The sequence below is a fragment of the Rhinopithecus bieti genome, unplaced genomic scaffold, assembly GCF_001698545.2.
Source record: "Rhinopithecus bieti isolate Rb0 unplaced genomic scaffold, ASM169854v2 scaffold_6481, whole genome shotgun sequence".
Lineage (NCBI taxonomy): Eukaryota > Metazoa > Chordata > Mammalia > Primates > Cercopithecidae > Rhinopithecus > Rhinopithecus bieti.
The window spans coordinates 3,653,066-3,667,008 of NW_016805314.1; the positions used below are offsets into that span (position 1 = coordinate 3,653,066).

General features: G+C 57.2%; 1 protein-coding gene across 21 annotated transcripts in view; it reads right to left on the reverse strand.

Moving 5' to 3' along the window:
• The window catches only part of IGSF9B (immunoglobulin superfamily member 9B), a 47,172-nt gene that overhangs the window by 32,396 nt on the left and 833 nt on the right, over positions 1–13,943 (reverse strand). For 20 of the 21 annotated variants that reach the window (XR_001885636.1, XR_001885635.1, XR_001885634.1 and 17 more), the window contains exons 2-3: positions 3,914–4,111; positions 2,058–2,204 (exon numbers count right to left, since the gene is read on the reverse strand). Coding sequence is in view for 7 of the 21 variants with exons in the window: in XM_017872160.1 (XP_017727649.1) it covers positions 2,058–2,204; positions 3,914–4,111 (345 nt within the window). In the remaining 14 variants the exon portion in view is untranslated. Of the gene's footprint in view, positions 1–2,057; positions 2,205–3,913; positions 4,112–9,780; positions 10,135–13,943 lie in introns of those variants that run through there. The other variant, XM_017872165.1, reaches the window with a different exon arrangement.

Here is a 13,943-nt window from a genome sequence, read left to right on the forward strand (position 1 = left end):
AAGGAGGATGGCCAGCATCTCACACATAATTACCCACAAGTAATTAACACTCCAGACACTGTGCAAGATCCAGCATTTCACTGAGTCCTCACAACAACCCTGCAAATCGTAGTCGCTGCTTTTTTTCACTGAGGAGCCGGAAGTCCGACAGGTTAAGTAAGCTTGCCCAGAGCCACAGAGCTGGCACACAGTGGGTCTATGAAATCAACCTCATCTTTTAAAGGTCTTGCTCCATGCTTATCCCACTCAAAGCAATTATGAATTCCCAAAGAACCCACTCCCACTCATGCAAACTAACACAGATACGCTCTAGAACATAAAATCGAAGTGAGATTCTACTTTCCAGTCATACGCACGTCCACTGAATGCCTGGTGTCTCAGATTCCTGAAATGAACACTGCCAACCAGGATGATGCAAAAGAACGGAGGCAATGCCCCAAGATGCTTTCACCCCACCATTCAGAACAGAGCACAGGAGAGAAGGGAAGCAATGTGGGGACCCTCAGCCTGGTGTTCATCGAGGCAAGATTTTAGCAGCAGATTTGCCTTTCTAATTACACTTTGCTTGGGTTCCTATTCTTTGCTCACGCAACAGCTGGCACCAAAAGGGGGTGACTCAAAAGTTTGGCAGGTGGTCGGAACAATCCCCCCAAAGATTTCAAATATGCTTCAATCAGTCTTTTGGGACTGATTGACAGGAGCCAGCCACCTCCCACAAGAAGGGCTGGGCTAGGCAGGCTGGACGCACACAGCCTAGGGCCACAAGCTTTAAGGTTTCTTTCCCGAAAGCCAGTGATCTTGCGAAAACATAACATACTCTGTTCTTCCAGGACCCCAGACAAGTTCTCAGGCCCAAAAGGAACACAGGTCTGCCCCAGCCCCCCTAGGCAGGGCAGACAGAGCCATCCTTCAGGGCAGATCAATACTGAGAGAAGCTTCCTAGCCAGGAACATCAATTTCTCTATTCTAACCACAGCATCTATGGTCTCAAGGACTGTAAGCTGTATGTGGCACACCCAAGCACCCACGCTGCTGAAGCCTCAATAACTAGCACAGTATCTGCAACACAACAATGGCTAGATACAAATTTTGTCATCAATGGAATAATGAAGGATATATTATTAATTTTTTGGCCAAAAAACGAAAGGAAATGTTTTTTAAAACCCGCTCCCCTCCCACTACGGGGACCACTTCTTCATCTTTTCTCCATGGTTCCAGTCTTCTAGCTCCTCCAGAGTACCTCCTTCCAGGGACACAAAGAGGAGACTCTCCCTCCAGGGAGACCCCGAGACCCAGCCCCTAGTGGTGTCACCGCTGGGGACTCAGGCCGCCCGCCTAGCCCAACTCCCGCAGCTCAGCAAGTTCTTGGGGCTTCCTTGCCCTTACCCAGACCCTTGAAAAGCATCTTAGCCAGCACAAGTCATTTAACCTGAGTTGTAAGTAACGGATGCCCATTACAACTGTGACTCTTCCCAGGATGCTTGCATTTTACTACCTGGTAAACCCCACACAAGCAGGGACTGCTTGTCAGTGTTTTTCTATCGTCAGCTGCAGAGCTGGACACACAGTACACCCTTGGTACATACTAATCAAATGTGGTTAAAGAGAACCAAAATATCAATCTAAAAAGAAAGACTAACTCTGAGACCCCAGGATTTCCACCAGAATTGGAGGAACAGGGTTTTCCCAAGGCTGAGAAATAATCCCAGCAGTGACCAATTTTGCCACCTTAAAGCTTCAGCCTCCTGATTTGAAGCAGCAGCTTCCCACGTCCCTCTACGGACTCTGACAGCACCACACCTGCAGGGAGCTGCGGCTCCAGGCACCTGCACTACCCGGAGAGGCTTCGGGAAGACAGCAGCAGGGACACGGCAGGGGCGAGCTGATGTCTCACGGGACCACAGCAACAAGGAAAGGGCCACGGGGTGGGGTGCGGTTGGGAGAAGGGCTTCCCCTGGGGCAGGCCCTCGGGGGAGTCCTCCAGGCCCACCCCAGAAACAACCCTCAGGCACCACTGATGGTGAGGTGGACCCACCCCGGAAGGAGCCCTCACTCACCGTTGATGGTGAGGTGGACCCAGCTGCCGTTGTGGAAGGTGTCATACTGCTGGTCCAGCATGAGCACTTTGCACTCGTACCAGCCCTGGTCCTCAGAGCGAACTTGTTCCAGCCGCAGAGATGCCTTATCATGAAGACTGGCCCGGCCTGGGGGAATAGAGCAGACAAAAAGCCCCACAGGCCATCAGGGAAGGCCAGCAGCTCCCCACCCCCTGCCCCAGCTAAAGACAGGGGACCCCTCACAATCTTCATAGCATTCCCTATGGCAGGGCCCCAGAACAACAGCTGGACCCACCTCCAGCAGCAGGTGGCAAAGGAAAGGGCCTAGCACCTAGGCCACAGAGCCACTCTCCCGCCCCAGCTGGCCCTGCCCCAGCCTGTAAGCCAACTCAATGCACTTGGCACTGAGAGCAGCCTCCGTTCCTCAGAATACTCGCATTCTTTTGGAGGTCTCCTGGGAGAAAAGTACGTCATGATGGATACAGAGATGAGAAGAGATGAAAGAGACAGAAAGACAGAATGAAAAAGTGCCAACAGAAGAGGATGGGTGGGGGGTCTCCAGCACACCCGGCAGCACCTCCATTCAGTTGAGCAATATGCCTGTCCCAGTAGGGTTCCCAAGACTGGCTCACCCAGCTTCCCTCTCTAGAGCAGAGGGAAGGCAGGCTGGGGACCAGGATGCTAGGGTCCCCTCCCGGTCCTGCTGTCAGTGCCAGAGAGACTACGTATCCTACCAAAGCCCAGTGACCCCAGGAGATGAGGGCAGCAGGGCCCAGCAGCCTGAGAACAAGGAATGGCTTGGCCATCAGAGCAAACATCCTGGAGGCACCCTTCCTCAGCTCCAATCCCCCACCCCAGGAGGATGCCATCTGTGTCTCATATGTGGCAATGAGGAGGCCAGAGGTGCAGAAGCCCCTTCCATGACGCCAGCAGGGTGAAGCAGCCCTCAAGGTCAGCCCCCCACCTCACCCACTCTTAGCTCACCCCTCACCCCAGCCAATATCACAGCACCTCTGCTCTCCTCCTTGTCCTGACGCTGGCAATCTGCCTAAAAACTAGACTCTCAAAGCCATCCCTGGCCAAAAAGAGAGCATGAGACATAGGCACAGGAGCGAAAGAGACAGGGACGGAAGCATCCTGAGAAAGGCAGGGCAGACCTCAGAAGCCACCAGCAAAGATGAAAGTGAAGGCAGTGCCCTGCCTGCTTCCTCCCTTCCTTTCAACCCCAACACACGCTCGCTCAATGACACGCACACGCACGCACACACACACCCACGCCCTCCTCTCCTGCGGGCTGGGGGGCAGGCAGCGGCAGTGAGTCATGAGGCCTTTGGTGGCAGGAGTAACTGCCAAGCAGGACACAGACGGGGCCAGGAGAAGGAGAGGACAGCATGACAGATGAGGCAGAGACCAGGCACCTGGAAATGGTGGGGGGCCGAAGATTCATCTATACACTCAGGATGGGAAGGAGCCCCGACTTCAGAGCCAAGAGGGAAGGGGTGGGTGCAGCCAAGCAGGGAAGCCACGCTGCCCCAGGGCTGCCTGACTCAGCCTGCTGTCCACTCCATCCCCTCTCCCACCCAGGCCTCTCCAGCTTCCCCTATGGCTCCCAGCCCTCTCCACACCCCAGGCGGGTTTTTAGGCTGTTTAGAAGGCTTTACCCTGCATCACCTCCACTTCCCTCTCCTCCCACCGCTTAATTAGAACCTACCAGAGAACAAAGGATGGGAGGAACCAGGCAGAGATGGGGAAACAGAGATAAAGAGTGGTCAGGAAAAGGTAGGGGCCAGAGGGGAACCATGGAGGAGCTGACTCCAGATGGAGAAGGTGCGGGAAACAGGGTGCCCAGACCTTACCTGCATACTCAGGGTCCACGTGCGGGGGGTAGTAGCCAAACTTGATGAAGATAGGGATGGGGACCCCGAACTTGAACCACTCTACGACATAGGGTGGGGGCTGTCCCGTCACTGGGTGGATCACGTCGCATCGTAGGACCACGCTCTCCCCAGCTCTTGCCGTCACAAACTCAGGCTCCTCTCGCAGGCCGTGGGCGCCTGATGGGGACAGCCAGGTTGGACACAGAAAGTAGGTGACAAAGAGATCCTGCCCCAGCAGCCCCATGCCCGTGTCACAGGGTGGCCCCGCCTCCCACCAGCTGCCCTCCATGGGCTACCATGCCCTCCCAGGAGGGTCTCACGCGCACCTGCCATCCCTCTCCCCCTCGCTGCTCATACCTCCCTCTGTCCTGGGGCCCCCAAACATCCACAACTTGGGGAAAGGAAGGGAGAGGAAAGGAGAGGGAAGCCATTCTCTTCAGTCCTACACGCCAGCTCTTCCCTCCCCAGTCTCAAAGAGCCGTAGGCGTCATCCGGCCCCACCCCCTGCTGGCATCCCGCACCACGAATTACAAGGAGTCCAGGACATGGAGGTGAGGGGCCTGGCCCCCTCTGGAGGCCCACAGCGCTGCCCAGTTGTGGCTGCCTGTGCACATGGAACATTCTTTCTGCACCAGGATGCTTGCCACTACAGCCTGGTGGGAAATGACAGAGCCAGCCTTCCTCCTCCACCCCACCCCCAGCTCAGCCTGATGTGCACGGCACAAAACAAGGGTACTCCATGCAGGAGCAGGGAAATCCCGAACAAGCTCAGCTGAGGCTGTTCGTGGCAACACCAGAAGGAAAGCCCCGCAGGCTGAGCCGGCCTCTCCAGCCCCTCCTCCCAGCAGTGTGTGCCAGCCCTGCTGCAGAGGGGGAGTGGGAGGGGCCCAAGCCCCAGACATCACCATTAGGAGAGCAGCATGCTGGGGACGGAGAAGGGAGATCCCAGGGCCATCCTCACCTTGGGCAGAGGAAAACGAAATCAGACGGTGGGATAGGGCACACCGACCCTGGCTGGCAGCAGAGGGGGCGAGCAAGGCAGCAGGAGGGAGGACCAGCCCGGCCTCCACCCCACCGCAAGCTAGAGGACGCTGCAGAGAGGAAGAGCCACGCACCCCAAGCGCCGCAGCACCATTCCTGGGCCCAAACAAGGCGTGCAGCCCTCCTCCCACGCCAGGCTCCACTGCCAGGCAGGGCCAGGGAGGCCACAAGGTCACCTTGTCCAGCAACGTCCCAGGGAAAAGGATGGCTGAGGGGAAGCCTCACCCCCTTCATTCCCTGGTACTACCCCCGACTCCCAATTGACCACAGTTTTCCCCAGCCCCAGACCCTTCTGGTCCCAGGCCGGGCACCCGACTCTGCAGGGCAGCATCTAGGACAGCAGCTGCAGTACTGAAACGGCAGCTTATAGACAGAGCCAGCTGGGACTCCCGCAGGGGATGATGCCCAGAGGAGGGCAGCATCAGCCCCTGCCTGCCATTCCCCATTCCGGTGCCTGGGTCTGACTCTCTCTGCATCTCAGACCCCTGTGTGCACCTTGCTGTCTCTTATCCCTTCACGTCTGTGTCTGGCCACCTCTCTGTGTCTGTGCACACGCACACACATGCCGGGGTCCTCTCTGTGTGTGTTTGTTCTCTCTCTCTCTCTCTCTCTCTCTCTCTCTCTCTCTCTCTCATCTCTGGATCTCTGTCTGTCTTACTGGCTCCTCTGTCTCTCTCTGGCTCCTTCTCTGGATCTCTGTCTGTCTGCCTTGCTGGCTCCTCTGTGTGTCTGTCTCTCTCTGGCTCCTTCTGTCTGTCTGCCTGCCTATTTGTCTTGCTGGCTCCATCTCTGCGTGTGTGTCTATCTGTCCATCTCTCTCTGGCTCCTGCTCCTTCTCCATGTCTTTCTGTGTCTCTCTCTGTCTCTCTCTAGCTCTTGCTCTATGTGGGTGACTGTGTCTACCTGCCTATCTCTCTCCCTGTTTCTGTCTACCAGCGTGTGTGTGTGTGTGTGTGTGTGTGTGTGTGTGTGTGTGTGTGTTCTGGTTGGTTCATGCAAGGGGAGGAGTTCTGCCTGCTTCTCTGTATGCAAGGGCTCTGTCTCTGCATGTGTGTACTTCCCTGTCTGTGGCTCTCCGTGTCTGTCTGTATGTCATCTCTGTGTGTCTTGTTCTCCCCCTCCCCCTCCCCTGCAAGTTGCGGAAGAGGGAGGAGGCAAGCCCTTCCAGAAGCTGATTGGCTCCTGGTGACATCACTGTTTTCTAGAGAAAGAGCTAAGATCACAGAGTATTTTTGGAGCAGAGCAGAGCATTGCACTCACCTGCCTGAGGCCCCAGCAGGTTTCCCAATTCCCCCACCCCCAACCTTGCTTCAGGCTAAGTTTGCATCCCAGCCCCTCAGGGAAAGCAGGAAGAGTGCCCAGCTGCAGCCTCGCCTCCCCTACAGCCCCAGGGGCCCTCAGCAGGAGAGCCTGCCTCCCAGCAGCCAGGACCACAAAGGCAGATGCTGGACCAAGAGGAATGGGTGAATAATAAGCGCCATGAGCTTGCAGAGAAGCAGTGTGTGTGTGTGTGTGTGTGTGTGTGTGTGTGTGTGTCTACAGCACAGACCTGTGAGGAGATAAGAAACTACAGGAGCCTAGGCGAAGAGGAGGGAGTTATTCCCAGGTGTCATGTTACCTAGAGGAGGGCCGAGGGGGCAACAGAAGGTGGTTCCTCCCCAGAGCTTTGGCCCTAGGGCCCAGGCAGGAGGAACAGAGGCCTAGGGGGACAGCAGGCACCTCCAACAGTGAAGTTTTGCTCTGGTGAGCTGGCTTCCGGGGGAGGGCTCTAGGGGACAACGCCAGGAGGTGGGTTGGCTTTGACATGGGTTCCCGCTGTGAGGCTGTTCATTTGCGCCTAGCCTGCCTCATTCTCACTGCATAGCAATGAGGCAGGCTCTTCAAACCTTCCCCAGCCCTGGGCTCCCACCCCAGCCCTAGCCAGCCCCTGGGCTAAGCACTGAGCACCCAACCCAAGGCCTACCCCCAAGGCAGGCAGTCCCCTCCCAGCATCTCTTCCCAAAGACCCTTTCGACCAGGCAGAGGCAGCTGCAGAGAGGACACATCCCAAAGAGGATAAGCAAGACAAAATGAGAAGGAGCTTCCCCAGAATAAAGCAGTGGTGTGGGCGCCCATGTCTGGCCTCCACCCTGGGTCCAAGCACTCTTGCTTTTCTGGATCCTAAAATATTTATCGGTTTTCTGTCATCTCCTTCACACACACATGCGCACGCACACACACACGCACGGCATGTTCTCTCACTCCATCACCCACAAGCACTTCTCCCTAAGCCTGATCGTTTCTGAGCCAAAGTATGTCTAATAACACACTCTCTCCAGAAAAGCTCAATGTGAAAAAAAGTAATCAGGCTGGCAGTAAAGAGGGAAGATGGAGGAGAGATAGAGAAACCCAAATATAGGGGGAACCAAACCCACATCCAGGAGCGAAAGAGGTGCAAAGCGGAGAGCAAAGAGGAGAGCGGAGGAAGGGACAGGGGCAGAGCCCATCCCTGGGAGGGTGAGTTCAGGCCAGCTGGATACAGACACAGACTGTCAGAACACCCCAGAGCCTGGGTGGGGGCAGATCGGAGACTGGAAGGGGGAGGGGCTGGCTCCTGAAGAGAGTAGGGAGAAAGGGGAGGAACAGGAGGAAGAGAGGAAGGGGAGGGTGGAGGGTGCTGAGCCCCTCTCCCATCACAGCAGCCCAGAAGGGCCAGGCTCCTCCCTCAAAGGGGGAAAACTGGCATTGTCGGGGTGGGCACAGTGAAAGGCACCCATGTGGTGCCATAGGTCTCACTCTTTTTAGAGAAGGCCAGAAATAGCAGTGCCCAGAACCTAGTAAATCTGTATCTTGGGGGTGTGCCCAGCTCCCTTTGGAGCAGTTATGGCGGGGAGAGAAAGTAGGAGGGCAAGGAAAGATGAGGTAGCCCCTGGAGGTCTGGCTGACCTTTTGGAAGCCCACAGGGTAAAAATCTCCCGCTCTCGGGGCCAGGTGGTACCCAGTGGCTGGCTGAGTCCAGGGCTGCCGTTGGACCCCCTGTGCAGAACCATGAGGCATCCAGGGCCTGGCACAGCCCATGCCCAGCACTCACAACCTGGAGCTGCTCCGCCGGGGAAGGGCTGGGGGGAGGAGGGTACCTGAGAGCAGGACTACTCTAAACAGAGGAAGGAGTGCAGGGCAAGGTGTGAGGAGCAGGGCCGGGCGAGCATCAGCTGGCATGCAAGCCTCTCACGCTGTGAGTGCCTGCTGCACACTAGGCTGTGCTGGGAACGCAGGGAATCTCAATCCCTGCCCACAGTGGCCTCCTGACACAAGCACCGCTCTCTCCCACTGAAAAATGAGCAAACGGGGAGTTGCGCCGCTCACCCAAAGTTACTCGGTTCCAGCTGTGCCCGATGCACGGATGGCGTCCCTGACTTCTCAGAAAGCAGGTGGCGCAGAGGTCATCCTGGCCCGACCCAGGCCCCGGGACCACGGCCTTTCACCCACTGTCCCTCACTTTTCCCTTTCTTAGGGCCTGAGCCAGAGGTCGGCAACTCCCATACCACACTTGGGACAGGTTTTGCCAGTCCAGACCCTGAAGCCTAGGACCATAGGGTGGGCCTGTCTCAGAAGGCAGCCGGGTGGGCTCTGACCCGCTCTGAGGAGCCTGGCCTTCTGCCTGAGACTCAGACCCCTCGCTAGGTCTCGCTGGTGGCTGGGGAAGGGAGGAACGGAGCGAGCACCAGCCTCCGTTGCTCATTAGTGTAAGTCCTTATTGCAGCCTCCTCCTCCTCCTCCTCCTCCTCCTCCTCCTCCGGGCACCAGACTTCCAAACCACAGGCCTGTTGTCTAATAATACCAGCGACAGCCACCGCCACCTCCATCTGCCAGCCTAAAAATAATCCCTGCTGAGTCCAAAAAAGGCACAGCCCCCAATAGTCCCCCAACCCCTCCTCCCTGACAAGCCAGGAGGCTCCAGGAGATTCCAGGAAGCCGGCAGACCCGGGGCTCTCACAAAGTGGGAGGCACACGCCCAGAGGAAGGCAGGAGGAAGGCGGGACCCAAAGCACAGCGAACACCCAGAAAGGACGAGGCGGCGGGGGAGAGACCCGGCCCAAAATGCCGACGGCGTCCTGTTCTCCCTACAGGAAGGCAGGCAGGTACAGGCTGTTCTGGACACCCTTCTGCCTGCAGGAAAGCCCCCACAAAACCCGACAGCACCTCAGAGCGTTTCCATCCTTCAGTGATCGCCCCTTAGTGCCCTCCCAATCCTCCAGGCCCCCACTCGCCACCAAACCTCTCAGGTTCGGAAGCCAGGGGTCAGGGAGCCCTAGCCTTAAGGAGAGAGAGGCGCTGGGGAGGTGCAAGGTCGGCAGGCTCCTTCCTTCTGCAGGGGCCGCTCGGCCCTGACCCTTCTCAGTTGGGCTCCCCCAGCAGCTGTGAGGCCAGGATGCTGTTAGCAACCTTAAGTTGCTCTCAGCTAGATTGTATTTCCAAGAGTCCTTTCCCCAGGAGCCACTGGCAGGAAGGAAGTCAGTAATTCAATCTCGGCTCCACTCCTTTAATGGCTCCTCAGCAGAGGCAAAGCCACACCCCCACTGCCCCCTCCCTACCTGGGCAGAGGCCTGCCTGGCACGCGCAGGGCCCAGGTGCACGCACCCCTGCAGCCGGCAGGCAGTCTAGCCAACTGAGGGCACCGTGGGCTCAGCCCCCAGGAGGCTGGGCTCCATGGTCGGGTGCCAGATAGAGGCAGTAAGTCCGTGGGAAGCCGAATTCCCATGTTTACTCCCTGGGCAACATCAACATTCCTACTCCGAAGCCAGAAAATGAAGACAGTGACTCACCTCATACAGTCTGTGCCTGTGCGCAAGTCACAGGCCCCCGCTCCATCTCGGTGGCATACACGACTAGGAGGGAGGCAAGGGGCCACGGGGGACCGAAAGCCAGGCTGAGCCGGGCCTTCTCAGAAAGGACAGTCAGGCCGGCTGAGACTCCTCCCAGCCCTGGCGCACATGGACTCTGTCTCCAGAGCCCTCTTGGAGGCCCCATCTCCTGCTTATTCACGCAAGAGAGAACAGAAAAGCAGGAAGATTCCCAAGAAAAATAGGTCAGCTGCCTCCAGCAGACTGGGCTCACACCCATGGGCAGCACCTTGTGGGGAATGGGCATAAGCTGCCTGTCCAACCCCAGAGTCCTCTGGAGTGAGCAACTGAGACCACAGCCACACCCTCAGGGAGACAGACAGGCCCTAGGCTCCTAATAACCTCCGTGCTGCCCAGACTCCAGCACCAAGGGCATCTCGGCACAGTGGGAGGAGATATGAAGGCAAGAAGTTGGCTCCAAGGGTCTCTCTGCTCTCAGGGCTGCAGCACAGAGAAGAGTGGCCCCCACCTCGTGTCTGCACACTAAATTCCCCACCCTGCCACTCCACGCACATGCACACAGACACACAGGCACTCAAGCACTTGTGAGCATGCACACATACAGGTTTCACATGTATGGGCACACAGGCATACATGCATGTGCATGCACACGTATGGGCACATGTGCACACACATACAGGTGTGCACACGTATGCGATGCATATACATGCTGGCATGCATACACACACAGGGGCACATATATGCACACATGCAGGGGCACACATGTACACACATACAGGAACGTGTATGCACACACACAAGTGCACACATATGCATGTGCGCACACACACTTCTGGACAGCTGGAAGCTGTCAACAGTTGCAGCTCTTTGACCATTCAGATCCACTCTTCACACAAGCTGCTTCCCCTCTTCTAGGAAGCAGGTGGAAGGGAACTGCTCCTTAAGTACCCTGCACCCCAGCCTGAGAAGGCCACAGGATGTGGAGAAGAGGGCTACCTTAAATCTCAGGGCCAGCCCTCTTTAGAGCTTATCTCCCACCCCCACATCTTGAAGCACCCAGCAGGGAGCAGCCAGCAGGGCTGAGGAAGAGAGGGCCAAGGAAGAAGACACAAGCCAGCACCCGGGCTGGGGAAGAGGGCAAAGGCACAGGAGGTTGGAGTGAGGGCCAGAGTGATGCTGGGGCTCAGAATCTTCCAGCCAGGCAGCCTCTGCTCTTTTGTAACCAGATCCTAGTTTTCTTTCTCAGAGCCATAAACAGGAAACCACTCCAGGTCTGGAACCCTGCAACTCCAAGACCAGCACATGCAGGGCCACAGGCCTGCAGCTGAAAGCTGATTTTCCCACTGCCCTCAGCCAAGCCCTTTTCACATCCCCCAGGGCACAGGCTGCCAGACACACTCCTGTCCCCAGCGTGTGTGTGCTGAGGACACACACACACATCCATCCATCCACTGACCACTTCCTGAGTTAAGTCCTTCTCAGCTGATAGGCTCACCACGGGGTCTTGATAGCAACCTCTGAGTCCAAACCTCCACCCTCCCATCTTCATTACCAAAAGGAAGAAGGGTAGGTCAAGGCCAGGTAGAAAGTAGAGGGCAATGGTCCAACTACTAGCAGGATCTGAGTCAGAACCTCATTGTATTTGGGGACACTGTAGTCAGGGATAATGAAACCACAGAATCTGTGGCAGACAGAGAAGGCAGGCGTGGGAGGAAAGTCCCAGACTTGCCTCCCCTATCCAAGGTCCACAGTCAGCTAAGCACGGCCCAGGGTCCTCCCACAGAGTAGGAACTCCCTCGGGCGGGCTCAGCAGCCATCTGAGATACTGAGTCTATACCAATCACTGTCTTCCAGGTTCTGTGTACCACTCCAGCCCCTCTCTTCTCCACACTCCCCCAACCTGTCCACTGACCTTAATCACCTCCCAGGCACACACACTCAAAGTCAAAAGGAAGAGCCCATTCCAACCTCTGTCCCGCACCCGAGGGCTGATGGAGTTGGGTCCCAACACAACATCATCCCTTTTTCCCCTCTGCCAGAGCAGCCCCTGCTATGGCCAATTCCCAAGGGTGGCATCTCAAAGTCCCTCCTGCTGAGGGACTTCCCCAGAAGTCACCTCTGCCAGTCAGGGAACAGCTGAGCTCTCACAGGGAGCCTCACCAGCATGTGAACACTGGCTGGTGCTGCTCACGCGAGCGAGCACCCACCCTCTCCCTCCAGAGGCTGTGTGCTGTAAGCCCTCACCTCCCGGGCTGTGTCCTTCCACAAACCTCTGGCCACTGACAACACTCTAGCTTTGGAGACCTTGCAAAGGACTTCCAAGCAGCTCTGAGGCCTGCACACCCTGCACATGTGTCCCTGGGATGCCAGGGACGAGAGGTTCTGCCCAGACAAGGTCAGCCCAGAAAGAGGTCTTACTTCCTGACACGGGCAGCCTTCTGAACTTCCCTGCAACATATTCCCAGCTCCTAGTGCCCTGAATGGCCCAAGGGAAAGAAACTGAGGAGGATCCTGGAATCCCAGGGACACTGAGAAAATGATGCTAGTATTTCCTGAGCACATACTATATAACAGGTAGTTGTTTGTTTCCTTATAACACTCATGTCCACCTAAAAACCCTAAAAGCGCATACTGTTAGCACATGTTCTATTGAAGCAAGTGACATTTAGAGAGGTTAAGAATTTGCCCAAGGTCACAGGGTCAGCAGGTGGCAGAGCCAGAATTTGAATCCCAGTCATATGGCTCTAGACCTAGGTCCTTAACTAACCACACACAGAGCACTTGAGGCTAAAAAAGACCCCAAGACCAGTAAGGTCACCCTCTGCTTCCAGGCAGGGGTACATGTCCAGCCATTCCAGACAGAAGGACCGCTCTGCACCCTGAAAGAGGGCATAACCTTCATGCCGGGCACCCTTCAATTTTGGGAAGCCCTTCCTTCTATCTTGCAATTCTGTGTGTTGCTGCAGTATAAACTCATTTTCCTTTATTCTGGGCTCAAACTTGCAAAGAAGTCCATTGCCCACCCTGACTTAGGTTTGTAGGCTATTTCAGAGCCTTCCTTCAGCGTCCCTTTTCTATTCAAAGATCCCAGCTCATCCTTTTGTGCTTTCAGGGACAGTCCCATAGCAGGAACATACCAAAAACGGGAGGGGAGGAGGATGCGGGCATTGGAAGACGGCAAGGAAATGGGGGAGAGGATGAGGCTACAGGCAGACTGTCAAGCGCAGCCCGACCCACCTCACAGCCACCCCGCGTTCCGTAAGCTTCCGCCATCACCCTTGACAAACGAAGAGTTTTAAAACCGCCCGGACCAACATGTCAGTTAACAAAATCACCCTTCCCTTCGCCCTCTGCTCATTCTGTTTTCAGACACCACCCCCCACCCCAGAAGCAGAGGCGACATATTCATTCCATTCCAGAAAGTTTCTTGAAGCACTCCCCCCTGCACAGACCGGTGACGAGGGGACCCCGCGAGAGGCGCCTCCAGCCCACCCGGTGCCCCACGCCGCTGGGAGAGGGTGCTCCGTCGGCGAGTCCTGCCTGCTGACTCCCACCCACAGCGGTTCTCTCCCGCCGCCATCTCCTCCGGCTTGGTGAACTTGCCCGCAGCCGGGTCGTGTCTGCGCGCTGACAGCCCTGAGCTCACAGTCCTGGCTCCCTCCAGGCTCCGCTCCCACGTCCATACAAGGGCCGAGAGCCGGCGGTGCCACCCAGAGGCTTGCAGGTCGCTCTGCCCATCGCCAAAGCAAAAGCCCGCGCGCTCACGCACGCATCACCCAACTCGGTGGCTTCCCCGCTGCGTCTCCCCAAGCTCAGACCCTCAGACCCAGGAAAGCGGAAAGAGAAAATCCCCCCTCCGCTCGGATTCACAGCGTGGGGACCCCTTTCCTCCCCCCTCCCTCCAGCCCCCATCCAGCTCTGCCTCGCAGCCGGGGAGGGCGGCGTGGGGCCCGCGCGGCTGCGGCGCGCTCCCGGGGAACTTTTGCCTGGCCTGGGCCCAGGTGCGGCTGAGAGGCGCGGGCGCCGGCCGGGTCCGGCCAAAAGCGGACACACCTCGAAGCCGGCCTCATCAATCCTCCTCTCACCAGGCGCCCCTGTTAGGGGCCTCCGACCTCCAGCTGCCA